Below are 27,207 nucleotides of genomic sequence, written 5' to 3' on the forward strand. Positions count from 1 at the left end.
GTTTTTTTTTAAATTAGCACCCGAGTTAAAGATTAAACATGGAGATGGGGAAAGCAAGAGGCAATCCTATATCTATGTATCCCTGGCCTGCTTTTGTGAACCTGAGCCTTCTATCTTTCTGCCAAGAAATTCTGCCCTCTACATTAGATGCAAATATTAGCTGTAGACCCTGGTTGATGGCCCCCTATCTCAAATGAAGCTGTGTGATTCAAGTCTTGTTAAATCATCCTTGTGGTAAACTGGAATAAATACTCTGTATGGCATTGTAACGTGGCCTTACTGTGCACATGCGCTCTGAGGAGAGCTAGAAGACCACTGCTAGCAGTCTTTGATCTGACATGCATGCCAAGTAGTAATAAACATAAAATTCATTAAGTCTTGTCTGGTACAAACTGTTACACTGCAGCTTGAAAGCACCGTTAAAATAACAAAACCAGTCAAAACTGCTTTGTACTGGCTGATATTCTGTTTTCTGCTTCTAAAACCAGAGCTTCCCTCCTCATTTCCCTTCAGCACAGAAAGGAAATTTGAGATTTTTTTTTGACAGTTTCTGGTTTTTTTTGCCAGAACTGCTCATTCCAGTGCAGTGGATTCGCTAGAGTATCTGGAAGAAAACTTAAAACATTATTCAGGCAAATAGGGTATGAGATTCAGGAAGGGTGCGATACCTAATTTGTCAGTCCATTTTAGGGAATCGTCTTAAGTCTGGCCAGTGAAGCCTAAAGCAAGGGCCTTGTTTAAAGCTTAGAGATTTTCCAGTGGGAGTACTTAAAGTACAGCCTCCATTATCTTTCCCCCCCTGTAGATGGACTTACAACTCTTACATACATGGCCTTCCCCACAATGCCTGTATTCAAGGTATTGTAGTGGATGTGAACTGGGCATTGTGTGTGTTGAAAATGTTGTTACTAGTCAGCATTTTAACAGACTTGCAAAAAAGCCGCAGGTGATCTGGGGTCTTTCTCCTGCATCTCACTTTACTTTTTGCAAGTATTGCTTTGATAGAAGCATGTCACTAATAAGCTCAGCCTATAACAAATGTTAATACTCCCATGTCTGATACTGAGGAATGCAAACAAGAAGACCACTGGGTAGTAGCATTTCAGCCTTAAGGGTGTGTGTCTGTAAAGCACCATCAGGTTGAAAAAAAATCTGGATAGATCAAGATGAGTAGCCATGTGAGTCATGTGACCCCCCACAATGGGGTTTTCAGGGCAAGAGACTAATAGAGGTGATTTGACATTGCCTGCCTTTGCATAGAAACCCTGGTCTTCCTTGGTGGTTTCCCATCCAGGCACTAACCAGCACTGACCCTATTTAGCTTCTGAGATCTGATGAGATGGAGGTAGCATGGGCCACCCAGATATCAGGTCCAGCCTTTAGTAGGTTTCCCTCCTTGCATCTAGGCCTTGAATAAAATGTTATCTGAAAAACTCCCCTAGATTTAATGCATCACAAGCTTCTTTATGAAGTGTCATGGGATCCCTTTTGCTGGCTCCCCCCCCCGCCCCCACGATCCAGAATGTGCAATGGCTAATTCTGTTGATTTAGAAGGGTCTGGTATCTACCCTTTCTACATCAACTTCTCCTTTCCCCCTTAGAGGGAGATTCCAGCTTGAAAAGCTGAATACGAGTCTCTCTACACGAGATGCCTCAGCATGTGTTTGTCAAGTGTAGGGAGATATGTTAAGCTGGGAAGCGTAGTTTAAAAAGACGGAGCTGGTGGAGATCGCTCCTCAGAGGGCTTGTTAATTTTATCTTTAACTCCCCAAAGGCTTTGTCAGTTTCACCTCCCCAGTCTAAAACTGTGTGGGATGGCAACCAGAGGGCAGCAAGGAATGAAAATGGGTTGGAGCTGCTTTCCAGAGCCGGGCTTGGACCTGGAGAGGTTCTAATGGGCTGAAGTTTCCCTTCTGGCATTTCACACCCCCTTCCCACAGCTCCAGTGTATAGCGAAGCCTTTGCCCTGCCGTCGGCTCTGTTTTTAAAACTATCCTTCTGGTCTAACATTGTATGTCCCGACACGTGTTCTTCATGTGACAGATGTCTTGTGTAGAGAGAGTCGGTTAATTCACTCCAAATTAGATACTAGCTAAGGTTGCCCAGTCCATGGTTGTTGTGGGTTTTCCGGGCTGTATTTGTGATCTTGGCATTGTAGTTCCTGACGTTTCGCCAGCAGCTGTGGCTGGCATCTTCAGAGGTGTAGCACCAAAAGACAGAGATCTCTCAGTGTCTCAGTGTCTGAGAGATCTCTGTCTTTTGGTGTTACACCTCTGAAGATGCCAGCCACAGCTGCTGGCGAAACGTCAGGAACTACAATGCCAAGACCACGGCAATACAGCCCGGAAAACCCACAACAACCATCGTTCTCCGGCTGTGAAAGCCTTCGACAATACATTGCCCAGTCCATGTTGGGAAATTCCTGGAAATTTGAGGAGGACTAGGGGGAGAAGGGAACTGAGTGAAGATTTGATTCCACAGAGTTTGTCAGTCCTTGGCAAGTAAATCCCTAAGTTCTCCACAGCAATCACACAGGTGAATTGGTTGAGGTAACTTTTATTAGAGGTCTATCAGGTTCAAGGTGCTCAGACAGTGGAATTGGCAGCAGTGACATATTGAGGGAAAGCATGACTAGTTATAGGTTAATGTCCCGCCCCCAGGTTAGTAGCCCATTGGAATTCTGGTGCGAACGCCAGAAACAAAAAGTATCAGAGTTTAGACTACGATAAGCAACAATAGCAAATTGGGAATGAAATCATCCCTGGCAAGATACATTTCAGACTGGCTGCATCAGGTCTCAAGGCTGTTAGCTGCAGAAGTGAAAGTGTTTCAAAGCAGAGATAACACACTGAACTTCCAAATAACAGGCATTGACTGGTACTCAGAACTCTGCATAGTGTCAGAGGACTAATTGGTTGCATATAACATACACATGGCATGTAGTGCAGGTAGGCATACATGACAGAGTTCACCCTCCAAAGCTGACATTTCAGCTGATCTCTGCAGTCTGGAGATCAGTTGTAATCCCAACAGATCACCAGGCTACACCTGGAAGCTGGCAACCCTGTTTAACTCCTTCCCCAACCTGCCCCATGAAAATCCTTGAGCATGGTTTTCCATTACATTATCTGTCTGATGAAGCAGGTTTTAACCCACAAAAGCTCCTATTGAAAGAAATGTTTTCTCTTTCAAGCGCCTCTGAATTTTTGTTACATTTTGCAACAAAAGAGTATTATTAACTTAGTCTCTCTACATGTGATGCTGGGATGCATGTCTGTCAAGTGTTGGGAGACTCTATGTTAGCCGGGAAGCGTATTTTTGAAAGAAAAAGCCAGTGGAGATTGCTCCAGAGGGGACAGATTCTCTCACATCTCTCCTCTGGTGTGCTGGATTGTCTCCGATCCTTTGCCCTGAGTCTCTTGCTGCTTAAAACTTTGAATTAACTGAGCCTTGGCATGGCAAAGGCTCTGGAAGGGGAGACACCGGAGGTGGCAGAGAGCTGTGAGAGAATCCATCTCCTCTGGAGCGATCTCCGCCAGCTCTGTCATTTAAAACTATGATTCTCGGGTAATGTTGCATCTCCCAACATGTGAAGAATATGTGTCAAAAGTATTATCTAGAGAGAATCTCAGTTTCAGGTGAACAGCCACGTTGGTCAGCAGTAGAAAGGCAGGATTTGAGTCCAGTGTGGCACTTTGGAGACCAACAAGATTTTTTTTCAAGTGTATAAGCTTTTGAAAGTCATAGCTCCCTTCTTCAGATTCTGGGAGGAGTGGAGATCCCTGAGGCCACTCCTTTCTATCTGAAGAAGGGAGCTGTCTCGAAAGCTTGTACACTTGAAAAAAATCTCGATAGATCAAGATGACTAGCCATGTTAGTCAGTCTGTAGCAGTAGAAAAGAGAGAGTCCAGTAGCACCTATAAGACTAACAAAATTTGTGGAAGGCTTTTGTGAGTTACAGCTCACTTCTTCAGTATCTGTATCTTCAGTATAGTATCTGAAGAAGTGAACTGTGATTCAGGAAATCTCATACCCTACCACAACTTTTAGTCTTATAGGTACTATAATGCCATAGAGTCCACCCTCCAAAGCAGCAATTTTCTTCTTGCATCTGACAAAGAGAACTGTGGTTCTTGAAAGCTTATGCTACAGTAAAGTTGGTTAGTCTTAAAGGTGCTACTGGACTCTGCCATTTTGCTACTACAGACTAACACGGCTAACTCCTCTGGATCTATGGAGATCGGTTGTAATTCTGGGAGATCTCCAGCCACCACCTGGAGGCTGGCAACCCCCTGGACTCTTGCTCTTTCGTATTGGAAAAAATCTTGTTAGTCTCTATAGCGCCACACGGGACTCAAAGCCTGCTTAGATCCAGAGGAGTTAGCCGTGTTAGTCTGTAGTAGCAAAATCAAAAAGAGTCCAGTAGCACCTTTAAGAATAACCAATTTTATTGTAGCATAAGCTTTCGAGAATCAAGTTCTCTTCGTCAGATGCAGTTTGGATCATGCATCTGACAAAGAGAACTTGATTCTCGAAAGCTTATGCTACAATAAAATTGGTTAGTCTTAAAAGCCTGCTTAGCAACTCAGCCCTCCTTTGCTTCCCCAAAGGCGCCTCAGCCGAGGTGCAGCGGCCTAGGCCTCCGCGGTCTCCTAGCAACCGGCCGGCCACGCTGATTGGCCAGGGCGCTCCCGCCGCCATTTTCAAACCTCTGAGGGAGGGCGCGAGGCCTCCTCGGCCATTAACTATTCTCCGCCCGTGCTCGGCAGCGGTGGCGGAAGAGGAGACGAGTCCGGCCCGGCCCGGCATGGAGAGCGGCCCGCTGCCCGGCAAGCCCCCTCTGAGGAGGCAGGGGAGGCGGCGGCGGCCCAGCGCTGCCGGGGCCGCTCCCGAGAGGCGCAGCGGCGGCGCGTCGCTCACCGAGACCCCCGGCGGGACCGAGCAGGCCGCGGCTGCTGTTGCCTCCTGCGGGCGGTGAGTGGGGGAGGGGCGAGAACCCTCAGCGCAGGGAGAGGCCTTTAATAGTGGGGTTGCCAACTCTGGGCCGGGAAATTCCGGGAGGTTTGGGGGTGCGGAGGCTGGGGGAGGGGTTTGGGGAGAGGCGGGGCCTCGTTGGGGTATAATGCCACAGAGCGCCTCCCCCCACACCGGTCCCAAGGAAGCCATTTTCTCCAGGGTCAAAAGATCTCTGCGGCCTTGAGTTCAGGTGTCATTTCTGGAGACGCCCAGCCACACGCTGGAGGTTTGAAAGAAGCAGTAAGCCGTGAAAAAAACTCACTCTGGATCCATTGCATGTCCCAAATGATCAAACCTTTTTTATAGCAATATCCGTTATATCAAAATTCATTCTATAAAGTGCATAATTAACCATTTTGAAAGTGCTCCGTCCGTGCTCCTCTGAGCTACTTGTGCTTCATGCTGTCTAATGTCAGAATTGCTTATCTTCTGTCTCAGCAATTCTTCAACTCTGTATTGGATTCTTACTACTACTCTGTCTTTGTAAACTTGTATTTACTTACCCTACGGCATGGTTTATGGAAATGTCCTTGAAATCGACTGTACTAATCTCACACTCTGTAATCCGCCTTGAGTCTCAGCGAGAAAGGTGAACTATAAATGACATAAATAAATAAATATTGGTATCCAGAACATCAATGATCTGCTACAATCTAGAAGATGATTAATTATGTGCTTTATAGAATGAATTTTGATATCGAGTATTATGCTATAAAAACTGTTTTGTAATTTGAGACATGCCCATGTATTTATAGATGCAGAGGAGTTAGCCGTGTTAGTCTGTGGTAGCAAAATCAAAAAGAGTCCAGTAGCACCTTTAAGACTAACCAATTTTATTGTAGCATAAGCTTTCGAGAATCAAGTTCTCTTCGTCAGATGCCTGATACAGAGACTGGTCAAATCTTCTGTATTTGACCAGTCTCTGTATCAGGCATCTGACGAAGAGAACTTGATTCTCGAAAGCTTATACATGTATTTATAGTTAGCTTTTCACGGCGTATTGTTTCTTTCTAGTTACTAGTTGTTCTTTCTAGTTTCCTCAGAGGCCTGGTTTTATTTATTTTATTTTATGTCGTTTATAGTCTGTCTTTTTCACTGAGATTCAAGGTGGATTACACAGTGTGAGATTAGTTCCGTCAATTTCAAGGATATTTCCTTAAAACAATGCCATAGGGTAGATAAACACAAGTTCACAAAGACATAGCGCATTAGTAGGAATCCAATAAAACACAGTGGTGAAGCCTATAGTGGTGAGGTCTATGGTTCCTAACTCATTAGCAGAGCATTTGAGACCCCCTCCCTACAATACAATTATGAAACAGTTTTTATAGCAAAATCCTTTATAGTTGGGTAGAAATAAAACCTGCCAACCATGTGGCTTGGCTGCAGGATGTGAGGAGTGAAGGTAGCCTGCAAGGCTTGACTATGATCTGCCATTTAATGATTAGAGTCCCTCTGGCTTGCTCATATCCATTCCTCAAAGGAACTCTGGGCAGTATGCATGGCACTTCTCACTCCCATTTATCCTCACAATGACCTTGTGAGGTAGGGGAGGCTGAGAGACAGTGGCTGGCTCAAAGCAGCGAGCCGTAAGGCCCATTTGCTGATGTGTTTCCTGTGGAATGTAACCCCTTTATGGCCTCTTGCTTACAAAAAAGTTGGCTGGCACTGGCTACCAACATCAGCCCTGCCTCTAATACACTTATGTGTGCCGCGGACTACACCAAGTCTTTGCATCTTGTTCTGTTTTAAAAATGCTTTTGTAACATTCTGCCTGAAGAAGAGTTCTGCGGAAGTGGAAAGCTTGCATGCTGTTATGTGTCATTGGGCTATTTCTAATAAAACGTTTTGTGTGGATTGTGTTTTGGTTCAAGGTCACCCTGTGAGCATTTATGCTTGAGTGCAGATTACAACATGGGTCTCCCCAGTCTTGTCCAGTACACAGATCACTACGCTACAGGCTCGTCATGTTGCGGCATATTATGTTTGCCTTGTTCCAGTTTAAACACACTCAAAGATTTGGGTGCGTCCAGCAAAAATTATTAATTACTTTTTTTGACCTGCAGGCCTTCATGCCCTATCACAACTTACTTTTGAAAGTTTCTTTGGTTCAAAAGTGGCTTGTTGGGGGTGGGTTTCTTCTGTCTGTTTATCCCAAAACCTTTTGTAGTTCCTTAGATATTAGCTGTGCTTTGCATGGCCAGGACCCCAACTTCGTTCGCCACCTGCTTCTATTTAAGGCCCCTTGCTTGATAGCTGAAGAGCCATTGGATTGTGATGTTACTTCTTCCCAACCCGCTACTGGACTTCCTCAAGTTTGCTATTTAATTTGAATTTAGAAATCATCCTTGCAAGGTGGCCACATTCCTCCTTCCCTCCATCTCTATACTGCATCTAAGGCAGGCCTATTTTCTTTAGCTCTAGGAACCATCCTAAAAATTTAGCCTCAGACATTTCAGGTATTTTCATGAACATATTTTCTACCTATTGATGCTGCAAAACCTAGTCCAAAATGCTTCACAATTTATCATAATTTTATTAAAGCTATGACAAAAATGTGCTCTTATCATCACTACAACAAAAAGCTAACCTCTAACCCTAGCCTAACATCTCTCCAGCTTTTGATAATTTTCATTATTACTTTAAAAAGCTCCATTTAATTGAATATTAGTGCCAGTATAGAAAACAATTGTTTAATAAATAAATTCATCGGCCACCACTGAATGGTGTAAAGTTAAAAAAATAAGACAAGAAATGACAAAAATTTCATGCTCATTTTGTTTATTGAAAACATTTGTATGCTACCTTTCCTCCCAACTTAGGATACCCAAGGCAGTAAACAATGAAAGCAGTGTTAAAATATAGATAGAAAATATTTTAATTAAAGAAAACTTATAAACACACAGATACACAGACAGGGTGGAGGGCCAATGAGAGTTAGAGAGAGAATGCTAAACAAAACAAAATCTTTACCCCGTGATGGAAGAAAATGAGAGAGCAAGACAGGTGAATCTCCCAGGGGAAGGAGTTCTAGAGTTTGGGCACCATGACAAGCGCTTTCTCACGTTGCCCCCCCCCCCCCCCATTTAGCTTCAGACGGCAGGGGCACCTGAAGTTGGGCCTCAGAAGATGACCGGAGTGGTTGAGTCGGGTATTTTCATGTTCGTTTTTATGTCATACAACAAAACATATTAAATTATAAATAAGCTTTGTATTTCTTCTGAGGATCGCCAGGAAATGCTACAATAAAGTAATTGCTGAAAGTACTAGGCACCATAGCGCCTGGGGTTTGTCAACCCCTGATCTATGGATTTACTTCACTGACAGGGCAAGTCTATCACTGTTGGTTGGAAGGGGTGGTGGTGGTGATTTGCCCTCCCTTCCATAGCTGTATTTTAGGCCTGCTTTATATATGATGACGGTTAATGTTACATGTGTAATAGACATGGAAAGTCAGCTGTGTGGAATGTTATATGAAGAAAAAGGGGGCGATTTTGCAATTCCTGCTGATAAGGCAAAATGCCAGCTAAAACTTTCGCAAGTACTTTAAGAACACTTTTGAAGCGAGTCGGGAGACTCTGCAGCTAGTAATACATCCGGTGGTGTATTGTCGAAGGCTTTCACGGCCGGAGAACGATGGTTGTTGTGGGTTTTCCGGGCTGTATTGCCGTGGTCTTGGCATTGTAGTTCCTGACGTTTCGCCAGCAGCTGTGGCTGGCATCTTCAGAGGTGTCTCTGAAGATGCCAGCCACACCTCTGAAGATGCCAGCCACAGCTGCTGGCGAAACGTCAGGAACTACAATGCCAAGACCACGGCAATACAGCCCGGAAAACCCACAACAACCAACATCCGGTGGTGTTTGTAAAGAATTTGTGATAGGACCCATTTGAATTTACTGTTTGATACTGTATTTATTGCATGTATATGACACTTTAAGCACTTTTGCACTTTCTTAAAAAGATTTCTAAAACTGATAAAAATTTTCTTGACAATTAGAGTTTTTTCCTCTGATAGGGTGTCCCCTTTTTCCTGATCTAGTGCAGTTTTCCGAGGAACCCCTTGCTTTGCCTCTGGAATGTTATATGGACTGGTGCGGCTCTTAAATTTAGGCCTGGTCTGTATATGTGTTCTAGAGCAAACTGTACTACTTTAGACTGTAGATGAAGGACTTGGATTTTTGAATGTGTCCCCATAGCTCATCCCCATAGTTCTGTCTTGGCGAGTGGTCCTGTAGCATAAACTCTTTCATTAATACTTCTGCTGAAGTGGGCTGTTCCTTCAGTCGTTCAGAGTCTGAGCGTTAATTCCTTCTGAAAACACTGCAGAGCTTTTCTGTTTGAGCTCGCGCATAACCCGTGCTGTGCGGTGGAAATTCTTCTGTGGAAAAATTTGTGCCCCACATACATAAATGTACAGTGCAATCCTGAGCAAAGTTAGTTCAGTCTAAGCCCACTCTGTTTAGGATTGCACTGTGAGTGTTTATCTGCTCTCAGATCTATTATGTTGCAGATCAGTCATGTTGGATGGGCTAAATGTGGAATATGAAGCATGGGCAAACCTCTGTGCTGCTTCCAGGTCCAAGCCTATGCATAGTTTGTTTGCCTTCTTTTGCTAACATTATTTACATTCTGTTAACATTATTAAAATTATTTAAATTTGAATCGGAAAATTTTTTATTCAAAACCCACATCACTGCACGTAACCGCAAAGTTTAAGACAGTTAGATAGTTTAAGTTCTGTATAGTATTAACTGGTCATTTTGTTTTACTGGAAGAGAGTATAATTTAGCTCTTAAAAAGTCACTGATCTTATTCTGGAAATTCTACAGTGTATTCTTGTTGCTTTCTGAATCTCCTTTACATTCCTTGACATCACTCTTAAGGCTTTCCACCTCTCTTCTTCCAATGCTATCCGTTCTTTTCACCTAGTCTTGAAGCAGATGCTGTCATCAACAATAAAATCTGGATTTTTTTTAATGAGTAGACTCTTCCTTTTGACAACTAGTTTGTGAGCTAATTCACTGAAGTAAAAATCAGTTGCCTTTCCCGGGTAGTTCTGATGCATCCCATTTGGTAATTTCTTTCCTTTCGTACGCTTCCTCTGGAGCATAAGTGATGAAAACTTTTTCCAGCTTACCTCCACGTGAATGAGTTATTTGACTGGTCAAGCAAGCAAACAAAAACAGCTGGTCAATTGACCATCAAACGTTCCTGAAATAGTGAATGCATTTTACTGCAGTAATAACAAGAGAGGAAGTGTGCACATTTCACAACTGGCTTCTGGGAGACTTCACTCCCCCCCCCCCCCCCCGGCCCAGTTTTGCACAGCACCATGGGCCCAGCTCACAGACAAGCTTTGTCTTCCCACTGTGATGCAGTAGACTCCTAAACACTTCTAACTTGTGTAGAGCAGCAACCTTTTATTTACAGAAATTCTGGCACCTAGGGCTTAGAGCCTTTGCACATGTGCAGAGTTTATTCCACAAGTTTCCAAGAATGAGCTGGAGTGAAGGAAGTGCTTGCTACTCAGTTGTGGGTGTGTGAGCAAGACACACAGATAGATGGATGCAAGGGGGAAGAAGAGCCCCTCACCCTTGCTGCTCCCATCTGTCATGTCATTCAATAGAAGAGGTAGGCCGTCACTCGTACAGAGGTGTTCTTGCCTGTGGAATGATGACCTGTTCTTTTACCAGTATCGATCAGTAGACCAGCGTCTCAGCCTTACCCCCCTAGTGTCTCTCTAGTAATTGAGAGTGCTGAGACACAGCATCGCTTCTGTTGTTAATACTAGCTTTAGCTTTTTAGTAAAGTTATTTTACAAGAATGTTTTTATGGGTTTCATTGGTTATGTATATTTTTTGTATGGATCTAAGAGAACATTAAAATTGGTCATCCATTTCGTAGCAAACTATTACAAGTTTTGAGTAAAGTAACAAAACCGGTTTTATGCAGAATGCTCATTGTGTTTAGAAGTGTGAGTTTCATTGAAAACAATGTTTAAAAATAGGTTTTACAATCTCTTTTGCAGAAATTCCACATCCACTGTGCATTTTCTTTCAATTTTATTTAAAATGCTTGTACCCGGCACTACTCTTCTGAGGTGGCCCCCATGCAAGATAAAGCGCAAAAAAGTGAAAAAAAAACAAATGCAGATAACAGCCATATGCTAAGCCAGTAGCTAAATATTATGCATACAGCCTGAACCAAAGAAGTCAGGACTGAAGTGCTCAGGGTTACATGATGATAGTAAAAAATACAGAGAAAGCAAATGGAATTGGCAGAGGACAAAATGCTTAAACTGTCAGCAAAGGCCTACATACTGGGGAGGGGGGACAGCACATGAAACGACCCTGGTTTTTCAAACAAGCATAAAGCTGAGCACAGGGATGAAATCTATCTGGAAAAAAGCACAACTAATGTCCATTGCATGTTGCAGTGTTGAAACTCACTGGTAGGCGCTTATCTACATCAGCAAATGGTACCCAGTGGCAAAGCATTCAGTCCTTGTCCCTACCCAGGCATCTCTCTGAGCTATTTCTTATGATGTAGTCCTGTAATCCGGGTAGAAACCCCTCCTGAATAATTTAGCTTTGCATAGTTTGTGGAAAGCCAGGAGAGAAGAGGCTTTCCTGACCACCTCAGGCAGGGCATTCCATAAGGGGGGGGGGGCACCACAGAGAAAGCTGTTGATTTTACCCAACTCCAGGGCGGTATCTGCAGAAAGTCCTGTCCAGATGAGCAAAGCTGCCATGGTGGAAGAGGTGGCTGCACAGATATGTGAGGCCGAGGCCGTGAAGGGCTTTGAATGTGGTAGTCATGACCTTGAATTGTGCCGGGTAACTGATAAGTCAGTAGAGTGCAGAATGGGAGTGATATGCATGCTCCATCTAACTCCTCAGAGTAAACAAGCTGCTGTGTTCTGCACCAGTTTATGTCTCCAAGTTGACTTTGAGGGGAGACCAATGTAGAGAGTCAAGTCAAGTTTATTATTACAGTCTGCGACCAGCACATATAAAACCATTTGCAAATCAGTTTAAAAACAGTTGAGACTGGATACAGGAGAAGAACAGTGAATAAATATAAGAGTAGAAAATAAAATCATCATAAATTAGTTGTTTAAAAGGTTAAAATACATTCAGTCTGCCTTATGTGATTTATGTTGCTTGTAGACCTGGGCACAGAATCTTGCTACTTGACGTGTTGTCTGGTGATTCCGCTCAGACAAAAGATAATCAAGTTTGATTTTATTTGAACTTCCAGGGAATCTTTCTACTAATGGACTAATGGTTTCCACTCTAAATTTACTGTGATTTGGACAGTTAAAGAAGATGGGCTCCATTGAATCAATTTCTCTTAGGGGACAGGAGCAAAGCCTAAGAGAGTAAGGGACAGCTTTAAACTTCCCTTCCAGAACAGCAGAGGGTAGAGTTGAACTTCTAGCTAAGGTAAATGCCCTTCTGGAGTTACTGGATTCAAGAAAGTAAAAATAGGCTGCAGGAGCGGCAATATATTAAGTAGTATCTGAAGAAATAAAACCTGGTGCTCTAAGTAAATCTGTTTGTCTTTCAATGTCTGTCACTCTGCTTAATGAGTGATTTTGCCCGGTCTAACCCCATGACTAGCAGACTTTGAGGGGAAAGACCCAATTTTCCCAGGGATTTCAGAGTCGCCTTTTTGACAATGTAGAGTGCATTACAGCAGTCTAGTCTCGATGTTACTGTGGAATGAATTCAGGTGGCCAGATCGGCTGTATCAAGGTAAGGGGCCACCTTCCAGGCTAGTTGACTTGTGAGAAGGCCGCATTTGCAGCTGTATTTACTTGCTTCTCCAGCAGTGCTGGGTCTAGTTAACCCCTAGGCTCTTAGTTTAGTTTATTCTTGAGTCGGCCAATTATGTATACTGACAAGAATGTGTACAAGGGATAGAGATGTAAAATTTCCATAAATTTTGAAATCATTTCCCTCAGGTTCTTTTTTTCTTTCCTGAAAAATACAGAGAAAACTGAAATATGTGCAGTACTTATTTTTCTATCAAACCCAAACTCATTTTAATGCTTTAACAACATAAAATGCATCATTTATAATTTGGCACATAAAACTGTATCATATATTTATGAAATTTAAAACTATAAAATCCTTAATTTTCTACAAGCAAAATTACAAGTATGCCGAATACTGGAAACTGCACCATCCTATGCTAGCTTAATTTTTCCATCTGAGAGGTAGGAAAAAATAAAAGTTGAAATTAAACAAATTTTGTAGTTAACAGAAGAAAGTGCAGTATTTAGGTAGATATAGTCAAAGTAGGACTACCAGCATATTTGGATATTGAACTAAACTTTATCATATTGAAAGCACTGAATTCTTTAAGACTGTTATCAAACACAGAGTGTTTTGATTGTTGTTTAATTATTTAAATTTAGACAATAAACATCTTTGGAAATAAATTATGTATATCTACGGTATACACAAGAATTTTCATTATCTAATGCTGTAGATTATTTTGCATAGAAGTCTGCACGCTGCATATTTTGAGTGAGTAAAACTTGTCTTAAATATTTCACCTAAATGAGGACATATTATAGGGGTTTGTTTTTCAGTGGTCCCCAAAACTGGAAGAAAAGGTATTGGCGGATTGTTATCACATCCCTGCACATGTGTGAACATGCGTGTTCAGACTGAAAATTAGCTTGCTTGTTTGTTCAGGAAGTGGGAACAGGGATCTTTACCTAGTGAGGTGGCTGAGAGTAAATGTGAGGAGTGCGACTCAGCTGGAAAAAGACAACAGAAACAGTCTTTAGAAGTTTAAAGAGAAATATGGATTTTATTGAGGGGTTTGGAGAAGGGACTTGTCCTGAATAAATATTAGCAGATATTAAAACAAAAACCAAGCAAATAGCACATTTCTGAACATCACCCAGAAAACATCAGCCAGAGCGATTCCACTTTGGAGCAGGAGTTACCTCTATGCTAAAGGCTGTAAATATGGGGAAATGGGGAACTGAAGAGAAGCGAAGCAAGTGCACAGTATTTCCAACTATGAGGCTAGCAGAGAGGGATAAAATGCTAGCTCTGTTTAGTGCAGCGTGAATGAAAAATAAGGGGAGATAGATTAGAGATGGGGAGCAAAGATACAGCTTTCCTGTTCTGTGTAGAAATCAGGAGGAAGAAGGAAGGATCCAAGGTGTTGGAAGCTTGTTGTGGTCTGTGAGAAGCCCAGAGTGATTTCAGCAAGAGTTGATCAACTGTGGGGTTGGGGTAGCAGGTAGGATCCAGAAAGCTGCTACCAAAGTTCTGGGGCTGAGACATGGCTTTTATGCACCTCTAGTTGTATTGAAGAGGGCAGATTTTCTGCTGTGACTGGATTGGGTCCAGGCTACACACTTTGAATCTAATTGGAAGGTTTGAATTTTAGAGGAGTGGACGGAATTCCAAATATGGACATGGCTACTTTACTTGACAGGTGGCCAACTCAAGCCTTGGACGAAGACTTGATTGGCTTGATTAACTTAACAAAGGCCAGGAGAAGACCTCAGTGTAGCAGTCCTAGACTTCCTCAGTGGTCTCTTTTCCAGGGCTGACCCAGTTTAGCTTCTGAGATCTGACAAGATAAGGCTAGGGTGGGCTGTCCAGGTCAGAGTATACTTCCTTTGGTGGTGGAGAGTGCTGTCAAGTTATAGCTGACTTATGGGGGCCTCTGCTGGGGTTTTCAAGGCTAAAGACTAACAGAGGTGGATCTCCTTTAGCCAAGCTGTGAAGCATGAGCTGCATGTCAGCTCGTATCCAGTAGATGGCAGTAGAAGATAGTGATACTGTTGGAAATATTTAATTAGGAGGTGCCTAAGGAACTAAACTGTCTACCAGGCAGCAGTAATGTAGACATCCTCGGCCTTCAGCTTTCATTGCAAATCAGATAAGACCCACTCATATTATGTGGAATTGAGTGGAAGGAAAAATGCTGAACTCCAAAGAAGAAGAACTCGGTTAACAAAAACATACAACAGCTTTCATTTTCTTGTATTTTAATAAGGGCGGGCTTACCACTGTGATGCCTGCTTGTGTATGTGTTTGCTTCATGTTTCGCCCTTCAAAGTGGTAGGCCTGCTATCCGCCTCTAGTTGTGATCACAGAAAAGTCTCCTGAGGGTGGATCTGCATGGATTTTTTCTAATGTGGTACAACTGCAGCTTTCCAGCATTCCCATCAATGCATGAATCAAAGCGTGCTCCAGACAACCACCTGAAAAGCCTGAAGAACAGCAAGCTTTTCTACCCAAAGCCGCAGCCACCAGGGCCCGATAATAAAAATTCTGCCCCAGTGTAACTTCCAGAACATGAATTCAAGTCTAGCCGAGTCCCAAAGGTTAACTGGAAAAGAGCAGCCACACAAAACTTTCTGAGCCCGGCTGATGAAGCTGCCCTGGACCTGATCTGGGAAGGAGAGAAGGCCGTAGGTCGTGTAGTAGCCCGGTATTCCTCTCTGAAAGGAGAGAGCCTAGAGCAGATGGTCTCATTGTGATCCAAGCTGGCAGGTGGGCCTGTAAAGGGGGAGGCAGATTCCCTCCAGATACACGGTCGCCAAGCTGTGAAGGGCTTTCAGTATGACCAGTAGTGCAGGTAAGAAAACGAGGGCAAATCTGTTGCTTGCTTGTACACAGAGAGAAACTTTTTCTCAAACAAGACTACAGCCTATCTGATTTTGCCCAGAGTACTGGGGGGTTTCTGAAGCTTTCTGGGGATACTTGTGCGCGGTTTTTAATGTTCTTTTGGTTTTGTTTCTGCCCTTCTCCATACCTGGAAAGGCCTTAGATGTGGATTTTAGAATTCACTGCTTATGCATCCAACTTACATGGCATTTCTTTTATTCTGAAATCCTCGAAGTGAACACCACAAAAATTATTATAGCACAGAAAACAGTATTTTTTATGCTTCTGCGCTGCAGGGTACAAGCATGAGCACAAGGTGGCGCAAGTGAAGGCGTTTGTAGATTTTGACTTGAGCTTTCCTTTGCCTCCTTTCCTTTTGTTCTGCATGGAAAATCTTTTGATCTTAAGTATCTAGAACGAAGTGAATTTTTCTAAACATCCTTTTTTTGAGCTTGAGGATAAAACACTTTTTCTTCCCTGGCTACAAACTATTTCCCCTCTTAAATAGCTGAGAAGCATCCCCCGCACATTTAATAAGAAATGGGCATTGATCCATTGATTTACATGGATTTAGACTGGAGTAACTATGTTTAGGATTGCACTTAATCCTACCCTTAATGTACTCTTAATCCTACAGTGGTTTAAGTGTAGTGATGTGCAGGTTGCAAAGCCGGCCTCCGTGGCTGGAATGGGTGACTTTGCAAGACATACGCCCAAACTAATTGTGAGACATTAACACCTATTTGACAAGTACTTTATTCACTTTCACTTGGATGGAGCGCTAAGTAGCTGCAGGAGACTATAGTTGGCATCCCCACCAGCTGCCCCAATCTCTTGCGTCGTTACTTTACGTTTAAGAATTGTTTCTGCAAATGTACCTTTTCACTTTATGTAACGCCCCCCCCCCCCTTCTCACCATATCAGAGATGTTAGTGGCCGTATGTCTGTACAAGCATTATGAGCATAAACAGCAGAGTGGTCGGAGGGCGGTAATAAACAGCTTGTGGGAAGAAAGCCCATATATATAAAATGATGTGGAAAACTGCCTGGGTGATGAGGAGCAAAACTTGAAATTTTAAGCCATCTCCTGCTGCTACTTTTTAAGAAGTAGCTTGAGATGCAGGAATTGCTGGCAATTAGAAGTTTGCACTGCATGGAGATAAACCTGATCCTTGGCAGGCTTCCTACAGCGGATGACGTGTAGTGATGTGCAGGTTGCAAAGCCAGCATCCATGGCTAGCATGGGGGACTTTTGCAAGACATTTGCCCAAACTAATTGTTGGACATTAGCACCTATTTGACAAGTACTTTTATTCACTTTCACTTGGATGGAGCACTAATCGCTTGTCTGTCAGTCCTGGCACCCGAACAGTGGAATTCTCCCCCCCCTCCAGGAAGATTCTTAAGTCCCCTTTTGTAAGCTAATCATCGGGCATGCAAAAAAGAGAATTTTAGGAGAGGATTGCTAAAAGCATAAAGACAAACGATAAACGTTTCTTTAAATAAATCCAGAGCAGGAAACTAGCCAGAGAAGCAGTTGGGCCTTTGGATGACTAAGGAATGAAAGGAACTGCTGAAGAAAGATGGGGGGGGGGGATGGCAGAGAAACTCAATGAATTCTTTGCATCCGTGTTAACTGTGCGAAGTGTGGGGCAATGTCTCCGCAGCACAGCCTTCAGGAAGGGAGGCTGAAGAAGTGAGTCGAAGTGAGGTGACGAGAGACGAAGTTTTAGACCTGCTGGGGAAATTAAAAGCCAGCCAGTCTCCAGGTCCTGATGCATACACTTTAGGGAGCTCAAACGTGCGATCATTGGTCTACTAACTCATACATGTAACTTGTCACTAAATCAGCCACGGTACCAGAAGACTGGAGACTAGCATATATTACAGCAATTTTTAAAAAAAAAAAGAGTTCAGAAGGGAACCAGGAAATTAAAGATCAATTAGATTAAATTCTGTCCCAGGCAAATTAGTAGAAACTGTAATCAAAGGTAGAATTTATCAGACACGTAGAAGAACAAAGCCTGCTGAGGGGAAATCAGCACGGCTTTTGCAAAGGGAAGTCCTTCACCAACCTTTTGGAGTTCTTTAAGAACGTAAAGAAGTATGTAGGTAATAGCGACCTGGAAGTCATTATTTACTTAGACTTTTGAAAGGCTTTGAAAGAGGGCAACCAAGATGATTGGGGGACTGGAGCATCTCTCCTATGAGGAAAGATTGAAGAGTCTGGGACTTTTCATTTTAGAAAAGAGATGACAGGGCTGGGGTGTGATAGAGGTTTATAAAATTATCCACCGGGTGTAGAGAGCAGAGAGAACGTTTTCCTCCTCCCAAAATATTTGAACTTGAGACCGCCCAGTGAAGTTAATGGGCAATAGATTCAGGGCAGACGAATATATTTCTGCATACATGAATGAATGAGATGTATACATTAAGATGAAAGCCAGTTTGGTGAAGTGGTTAAGAGTGGCAGGACTCTGGAGAGCCAGGTTTGATTCCCCACTCCTCCGCTTGAAACCAGCTGGGTGACCTTGGAGCAGTCACAGCTCTTCCAGAGCTCACTCAACACCCCCCCCCACCTCACAGGCTGATTGTCATGAAGATAATAACAACACACTTTGTAAATCGCTCTGAGTGGGCATTAAGTTGTACTGAAGGGCTGTATATTAATCGATGATGATGATGTGGAATTCACTGCCAGAGGATGCAGTGGTGGCTACAAGGCATAGATAGCTTTAAAAGAGGATTAGACAGAATCATGGAGGGAGAGGTCTATCAGTGGTTACTAGTCACAGTGACTAAAGGGAGCCTCCCCATTCAGGGGCAGTGAACCTCAGAATACCAGTGCCAGCAGGTAACATCAGGGGAAGGCCTCGGCCTCCATGCCATGTTGTTGGCCCTCCAGAGTAACTCGTTGGCGACTGTGTGAGATGGGATGCTGGACTAGATGGTCTGATCCTTCAGGGCTCTTCTTACGTTCTTATGCTGCCTTGGGGGCCATAAGTTGAGTGGAAAGGCAGCATTATACTGTTTTAAATAAATCAATAACCAGCGTTGGGAACTGGATGAAAGACGGCCTGTACCAGCACCTCACACTGTTCTGTGGCAGGTGGCCGAAAACGAGGGTATTCAAACAACCTTCCTTCTGCGTTGACGGTGGCTGATGGTGTGGGTCTTCCACTTCTATCTTCCAGTGCTGAACAAAGCCTCTCATTCCACACCAACAGCTGGACTTCCATCCTATTGCTGTGTTACTCCAGGCATTTGAATTTCCTGCCACCTCTTGGACCATAAACGGCAGTTCAGCAATCCATATCTTCATTATGTTTGTTTTGTAGTCTTGTTAAATTGTGTCACAACCTGGGAATGGCAGAAAACAGCCTCTGTGTAAAGGTTAGTGGCTAAATGCCAGGTACGAGGAAAAACTCACGTAAGAGAATATAAAGCTCCTGGGCAAGTGGCCACAAACTTTAATTTTTTATTTTAATTGCCAGTTTGCACATTGGTTTATTGACAGGAAACCATTCAATGAATCAGGTTTCCAACAGGCTTCCTGCTGCTCTCTGGGCTGCCTCCTTAAGTCTTAGCTGCTTGCAAACTGCCTAGGCTTAGGTGTGAGAGAGGGTGGAGGAAGAGAGACCTAGAAAGGCAGCTACCAAGTAAACATTGATATGACTGTTCCTTTCTTTGAAGGGCAGTGCAGGCCTTTAATTCAACATAACCGTCATGTTTAAAATGAAAGGGCCTGTGCCACCCACGCTCTAGAAGCCTGCCTTCTTTTAATAACCTTTGCTTCAGTGACACAAGCATTACTCCTAACTCACCCAACCCAGCGATGTTCCTTTCCATTCTCCTCCGAGCCGTCTGCCTCGTCTGTAGCCTCCGCTCTTTCCTAGAAACTTCTCTTTCGGCAGTGCTTCGTTTCTTTGTTCATTGTTTCTCTGAAGCGCCCGGCATTTTTATGCTATTGCTTTTCTCTTTTCATGGCAGCTTTCTGGGTGATGCTCTCTCTGCTTAACCTACCTCACAGGGTTGTCGTGAGGATAAAACCGAGGAGAGGAGAATGATGTAAGATGCATTGGGGAGAAAAGGTGGGATATAAATCAAGCAAAAAAAATTTAAAATGTGTCAAGTAGATATAAAATTCCCTGGATCATAATTGTAATAATCTTTCACCCCCCTACTAAAGTTATGGGTTTAAAAAAGGTTGCGGGGGTGGATGGGTTCCAGTCTACTTCCATGACTTTCCATCTCTAATATGCCATAGTTGTTGTGAATATTCTCTCTGTCTTTTTAAGATTGTTTGCATTTCTTCAGATGACATATTTGTGAACATGGAGGAGAGATGGAGAAATAAGGCACTTTCGGAACTGTGATATATACAGATTCTAACGATTTACTGCTTGCACAGAATTTCAGTGCTATGTGTGGCCCTTAAGATGGTACCGATCCTGCCCCCCTACTCCAGCAACTACAGAGAGAGAGCCAACATCTAGTTAGTTAGGCTAGTTAGTGCTAATATTTCTTCAGAACAAAGCAAACCTTGTTTTATAAGTATGATATCCCGCAAAGGAGGGAAATACGCACTTAATCATGGGGAAGTTTTTTAAAAATCACAAATCTCAGGTCCTGAGTTTTGTTGATCTTTGTTAGTCATGAATCCTATCCTCCAAACAGCTCTCTAACCTTGAAATCTCAGGCGTTATCCCCTCCCTCTACCACCGTTGGCAGTCACTGTAAGTTGGGTATGGTCTCCGAGGATTCTGGCTTATGGATTTGGCACGTTGTTGTCTTTTGATCTTCTCTGTTGTCCTATGAGAGCTCTTGAAATAGGTAGAGTCTTCAATGGGAAACAAATGCACAGCTTGCCTCAGAACGGGCCTCTTGCCTGGCCAGCCGGAAACCTGCTATTAGTCTGGAATTCACTTGGTGTACTGAAGAGCTTACTTTAAAAGGAGGGAAAGTAAATCCCAAAGGCTTTGTGGATGGCAGCAAAGAACAGGAGTCTGTGCTGCATACCACATGGAAACTGCCTGGCGTTCATCTCGCTGTTGAAATGAGCACAGCACAAGTTGCACTTTCCCATCAGAGCGGTTGTCCTTACTGTTCCGCATTGGAGTCAGATCTCTCTTTTTCCCTTGAACACTGGCCACATTCTAAGCCTCTTTATTGCTGAGGCCATAACAGTTGCTCGTAGCTCAGTCTCGATTTGGTTGGGACTAGCTGTCCACGTTCATTTTTCAGTTGTGTGCACAGGCTTTAGAGAAGTAAGGTTGAGATAAAGTGTCCTGACTGATAAGTCAGCACTAGTGAAGAGTGTGTTGGACTTAGACCTGTAGGGTGTTGTGTCCAGCTCGGCTGTGGACTCACTAGGTGGATATGTTGCAATCTCTCAGTTTTGCTTCTCTGTGTGTAACCGAGAGGTAATAAGTAAAGGGCTAGGAATATTGCTAGTTTAGGCTTCAAATGTCTGAAACACATCTGCTGCGTGAAAGCCAGTACCTGAATCCAGTTGTTCACCTTTGGTTTCAAAAACTCCATCCCAATGCCAATTACCCACCTTATTGGTTCCGACTTTGGATCTGACCGCTGTTCATTCACTGGCCCTGAGGCCCTTGACTCTGGAACAGCAGCACCATCGGCACTCATTTACCAAACGTGGATGTAGAAGAGGCATTCACCATTGGGGACCTAATCTTGGATCTGTCAGTGGTTCCGATGTCGGATCCCTTCTCAAGACTGCCGCTGTACTACAGGTAGTACATACACCACCACCCTGGCTGATGCAACCGATTCTGCCCTCATTGGTTCCATGGCTGTCTCATCCAACTCCTCAGTCAGCCCAACGGGGAAACTGATTGATTGATTAGATTAGATTTTTCCCCGCCCTCCCCGCAAGCAGGCTCAGGGCGGGTTACAATCATAAATAAATTACAATAAATAAAACTGATAAAATACGTCTCCATATCAACATGGATTTCAGCATTCCAGATGGTGCACCCTTCCCCCTGTCCCTGCCTGCCATAAACTGGCAGGAACGCCTCCATCTTTTGCAGCGAATGGCTGCCTTTCCTTCTCATGGTCATTTGTCTATGCTTCCGACCCCAGTGGTTCTGAGTTCTCAGTTCCCAGGGCCTCCAGCAATGTTCTCTAAATCCAAAGATGAGGAGACTGCCTCACGCTTGGATATAACATTGGAATTAGCGTTGGATTCATCACCTGAAGGAACTGTAGGGGATACAGCCTCCTTGTCTCCCAACAATGATTTCTGTTTTTTCAGAACAGATGATATGAATGACTAAAGCGTCTGAATTCGACAAGGCCTAAAAGCAAGGTCCTGCAGACCCTTTATTCAAATTCTCCTGCTTCAATAGCCTTCCCTGCTGTAGAGGACCTGCTGGATATAGCGTACAACATCTGGGAAAAACCTGCCTCGGTGCCAGCTACTTCAAAGAAGCATGAAAATCTATACAAACGAAAGCAGCAAGACTGCGGATTTCTATTTACACACCTGCCCCCATCATCACTAGTGGTGGAGGAAGTTCAGGCTCACTACTGATGTGGTTCACAGTCATCCCTGGCGGATGGAGAGGGCTGAAAGCTGGGCACGTTGGGCAGAAAAATGTATTCATCTGCAGCCTTGAATTTCCACATTTCCAACAATAAATACAATAAATAGACATTAAAAGTAATATAAGATAAAAACATTGAAACAGTAAAAGCAGTAAAGAACAATTTACAGAGGCACCAAAGTAATCATAACCAAGGATATCTTAAAGGCCTCTGTAAAGAGGGCTAGCTTAACCTGGCACCGAAAAGATAGCATATTAGACGCCTGGCAGGCCGCAGCAAGGAGGGTGTTCCAAAGACAGTGGGCCACCACCGAAAAGGCTTTCTCCCGGTTGCCACCCTCCAAGCCTCTTGAGGAGTTGGCACCTGAAGGAAGGCCTCAGAGGCTGAGTGTGCGGTCTGGGTAGATTGCAGCTGGGAGAGGCGCTCCGACAGGTATTGTGGTCCCAAGCTGTATAGGGCTTTGTAGGTTAAAACCAGCACCTTGAATTGGGACCGGAAACGTACTGACAGCCAATACAGGTGGGCCAAAATTGGTCATATGTGTTTGGACCTCTGGGTCCCAGTTATGAATCTGGCTGCCACATTCTGCACCAGCTGCAGCTTCCGACCTCAAAGACGCCTATTTTCACATCTCTATTCACCCTGCACATAGGAAGTATCTCCTCTTTAAGTGCGGAGATGTTTGCTACCAGTACACTGCATTGCCTTTTGGGTTGACGTCTGCCCCACAGGTATTTATGAAATGGATCTCTGTGGTGGCAGCTGCTGTACTGTATTATGCAAATAAAGAGAAAAATGTTCTCTGTAGTAAAAATGATTATTCTCTTCCCGACACTTCAGGCAAGCAAAAAGTGCACTTGATGTTTCAGGATGCCTCTAGATATATTTCAGTGACTTATACCCTGGATTTCCCCAGATTTTTATGGATGCTTTGGGTCTGGTATTTAAAGGGCTGCATCCCGGTGTGCCAACTACGATCCCCAAGCTGCCATTTGTGGGCTATCCCATCACATAGGATGGTCCATCCGGCATCAATTAAAGACGAGGCTTGGTTACCAGGGCTTTTCAGGGGGTGTAAACGGCTGGCATCTTTTAAGAAGGGGAGGGAGAGACTTGGCTTTTAATTTGGAATTTATAAATCATTTTGTAAGCTGCCTTGAACTATGTAGATAAGTGGGGGTATAAATGTTTTAATAAATAAATAAAGTAGCACACAATCAGAATTCTACAGTGTGAATCTATCAAACCCCATTCTCATAGCAACATTTTTTCTAAAACATATTTCTAAAAACTATTTATTTACTTTGTTTATAGTTCACAGGATATAAAACAGTGCAATCAAACAACATAAGGAAGCCAGGGCAATAGGACTTGGATTACAAAATGAGAGAGCAATGCAGATATTCTCTAAGCGATTCAGAAAGTGGCTTACAAGGTGTGCATTAAAAGCATGTTATACCTACAATAATCATTGCAGTGGCTTGGTGCAGTCCGAAGTGTTTCAGATCTAAGCCAATGAAAGAGGCATTATATGTTCCTGTAAGGGTTACCTGCAGCTTTAGTAAAACCATGAAGAATAGGTAAAGGAACATAATATTTTAGCCTTGCAAGTAAGATACTAGCCTGCCCATACACACATTGTCTGTACGTTTATTTATATGTAATATGAAGGGTTTCCTGCCAGTTCATGTGGAGTTGATAGTTATCCTATATGACTAGCTTGGTAAATGGTCTTTGCATGTCTGACCTATAGTCAGAAATTAATTTCCTTTGCAGACAACTAAATTCATACACACTGGGCCTTGCTAGACAAGTCTGACTTGGGCCAGAAGTGCTGGAAGGGAAGCCTGGAGACAAACTGAAAGGAAAACCCGTTTGTCATTATAGGAAGTCTGACGCTGAGAGATAGAAGAAGTTTTTTAAGTGGTGAATTTGGGGCTGCAAAGGAACTGCCACAGTGAAATGAAAAGCATGCTTCCTAAGATTGCCAACTTTTGAACTGGCCCCTCTAGCTGTCCCTTCGATATTAGTTTGATCTGCAGCAATTGATCAGGTGATATTATTTAGCTCCAGGAATAAAATGCTCCCACTGTGCATGTGTGTGGTGGCGGGATGGTGGAAATATATGTAATATTAATTTTCTTACCAAACCTAAATTTTGTTTACTGATTTAATAACAAAAATGCATCATCTATAAGCTTGGTAGCATATACAAATGTACTATTTGGCATATTTATGGGATTTGAAAGTATAAATGTCTTAGTTTTTTATAGGAACAATGACATATCTACCCAGAACTTGAGAGAGTTCCAAACTGCTGCACTGTACGTTACCACGTGTATCTTAATTTTTGCCATGTCATACAGTCACAGTTGGTAGACCTGGGGTTGCCAGCACTTGAAATGCTGGTGGGAAGAAATGGAGGGAGGGGGATTGGGGAGCATGCTGGCATTGTGCTTACGGCTTTGCCATAAACTTTTTGAAAATCCTAGAGCGTTCAGTGCTGCCTCGTCCAGTTTTTACTGGAAGTGACATCAGTGAAGTCCAGTGCGCCAAGCCCCGCCCCCTGTTGGTCCCAGGTGTTGATGCCTGCAGTCTGGCAACCCTAGGAAGGACTACCATTCATATTTGGACATAAAATTAAACCTTAAAATTGAAAACACTTTTTATTAATATAATTAAACACATTATGGTATATTAATTGTTGCCAAAATGTTATGTATTTTGCATGAGAAAAACCTTGCCTTTAAAAGGAAAATCCTACTTTAAAAAGCACTTCACTCATTCAAAAAGATAAAATATGTCATAGTTTTTTCCAGCCCCCTCAACTTCCTCATTTTTTTTCCTGTTGGAAAAATGTGAGTGAGGCCTGGGGGAGGGGGGGCTTTTCCCCTCCAGCACTTCACATCTATAGATCTTTTCCTTTTCATTATTTATGTACCGTCTTTTTCACTGAGTCTTCAGGTGGATCACGCAGTGTAAGTCAATGCAGTCAACAGGCTGGGACAGGTGTCTGATGTAGCTCCCTTCAGAAACAGCCTAGGATATAAACAGACCGAAGGAAGGATTGTTTCAGGCTGCCTGCAAAGGACAAGAACTCCAGAAACCCACAGTCGCAGCCCCCTGCGTCCCATCCACATCGGCTTGGTTCCAGCAGTTGGGTTTCTTTTCTCACCCCTGCCCCCACTGATGGTGACTTAACTTTCCCCAACCAACGTGTGCGCTTTTCTGCGTCTTTGCTGTTTGGAAACTGGAGGCGGCAGCTAGAATCGCTAATTACCCGAGAGCGGCAAATTGGCCAACAGCAGCTCTGCCAGAACCCGTGGGAGTCGCTTCTGTGAAACTGCCCGAGTGCAGCACTCTTCTTTTGGGATCTGGGGCGAGGTTTAGATTGCTGCCCTTCCCTCTCTCAGTGGTTCATGAACTTTAAAGGGAGACCTGAAAAATATTAAACGGACCCAAATGCAGTGGGCAGAAAGAAGCTGACCTGATACTGGCCATTTTAGCGACACCAGCATGCTCAGGTCTACACAGTTAAGGCCGCTGTGTGTTACAAACCAGAGAGGAAAGCTCTGCAGTCCCAGATACTCCTCTCCTGCCTCTGCCCACTGGAGCAAGCGAGTCTCATGTGCCTCTCCGGCACATTTTTCAGGAAATAGAAGGGAGAGTGGGTAACAGAATCCGAGAAGGAACAGGACAGGAGAAGCCGTGGCATCTTATGTATTAATAGCCAAGTGGCCCTGACCTGTGTTTAAATCTGGAGACGAGCCACGGATGGACAAGACGCATCTTCCCGCACACCTGAAAAATGCCCCAGGTTTGCAGAAAAATCTGAAATCTAAAAAAAAACCTATTATGGAGTTTTTATAAAAAAAACCCAAGATGATAAAAAGGAGCCTCTGCAGATTCAATAACCAGATGCCCTCAGTGGCTATTGCTAGGCAGCTGCAACAGTATTCCAGGCGTGGTTTCTGTCAGTGAAAGGCAGGGGGAGGGGGCAGGCCCTTTCCGGGGCTGTTTGGACCATTGAGGGAGGACTCATTGGGGCCAGGCCCAGAAGCAACCACCAGAGGACTTGACGCCAAGTGACTTGCATGACTCACCTCGGCCTGGCTGCTTGCTACTGTTCAACAGAACCCCCCCCCCCTTAAAAAAAGAGCCAGTGTAGTGTAGAGGTCAGAGCTTCAGAGTAGAACGCTGGAGTCCCAGGTTTGAATCACCATTCTGCTGTGGGAGGTAACCGGGTGTCTTTGATCAAGCCACACACTCCCAGCCCAACCTACCTCTTGGGGGTCTTGTGAAGATAATAGGGAGGCAGGACTTTCCCAGTTGCTTGCAAAACCTGCTGCTTTTTCTTAAATTACATTTAATGTTTTCTTTGAGGGCAGTGGAAACGTCTGTAGTTTTTGGAAGAAAATGGAGCTAGGCAGACGCTTTGACTCCTCCGATATCCGCCTCCGCTTTGGAAAACTTGCCCCGAGAAGCACTCAGGAAAAGGAGAGTAGAACTAGGATACCGGATCAAGGTGGCGGGGGAAGAGAATGTTGGGTGGATATTGGGAAGCCTGGAAGCAATCAAGACAGCTGTGGCACCAGAGAAGTCTTTAATATGTAACATTACTTGCATGGACAATACTAGATGTATGGACACATCAAATATGGATCTTTTGTCACTAGCCATGTTTAAAATAGAACTTGATGCAGTTTTTTCTAAACCTCAACAAACAAATGAATCTGGGTCTACTTTTTACCAGTGTTAAATGGGGCTTTAATGAGACCTCTAACAATGTAAGTTCATTGAATGGAAGAAATGCCTTCAATTCTTTTTTTAAAAAAAAGATAATAGGGAGGCAAAGAGAATGATGTAAGCTGCTTTGGGTCCCCACTGTGGAGAAAGGCAGTATGTAAATAAAGCAAATTAATAAATATAGATTTTACCTGGAGGACAGGGAAAAGATAAGTAAGTTAATGAGTTT

General features: G+C 43.6%; 1 protein-coding gene and 1 long non-coding RNA gene across 3 annotated transcripts in view; one reads left to right on the forward strand and one right to left on the reverse strand.

The window, feature by feature from the left end:
• Positions 1-4,769: 4,769 nt before the first annotated feature.
• Positions 4,770-27,207, forward strand: part of NET1 (neuroepithelial cell transforming 1) — a 77,592-nt gene continuing 55,154 nt past the window's right edge. Inside the window, exon 1 of the mRNA XM_054988142.1 lies at positions 4,770-4,974. Within this exon, the coding sequence (XP_054844117.1) occupies positions 4,808-4,974 (167 nt within the window). The 5' untranslated portion in view covers positions 4,770-4,807. The remainder of the gene's footprint in view (positions 4,975-27,207) is intronic.
• Positions 17,562-21,081, reverse strand: LOC129335520 (uncharacterized). 2 transcript variants are annotated; one of them, XR_008597621.1, is made up of 3 exons: positions 20,346-21,081; positions 19,484-19,678; positions 17,562-19,019 (listed from the first exon to the last, which is right to left on the reverse strand). It is a non-coding gene; the product is annotated as an uncharacterized LOC129335520 (long non-coding RNA). The 2 variants fall into 2 exon arrangements; XR_008597620.1 differs by having other exon boundaries at positions 19,484-21,081.

The sequence above is a fragment of the Eublepharis macularius genome, chromosome 9 (genome assembly GCF_028583425.1).
Source record: "Eublepharis macularius isolate TG4126 chromosome 9, MPM_Emac_v1.0, whole genome shotgun sequence".
Classification (NCBI taxonomy): domain Eukaryota; kingdom Metazoa; phylum Chordata; class Lepidosauria; order Squamata; family Eublepharidae; genus Eublepharis; species Eublepharis macularius.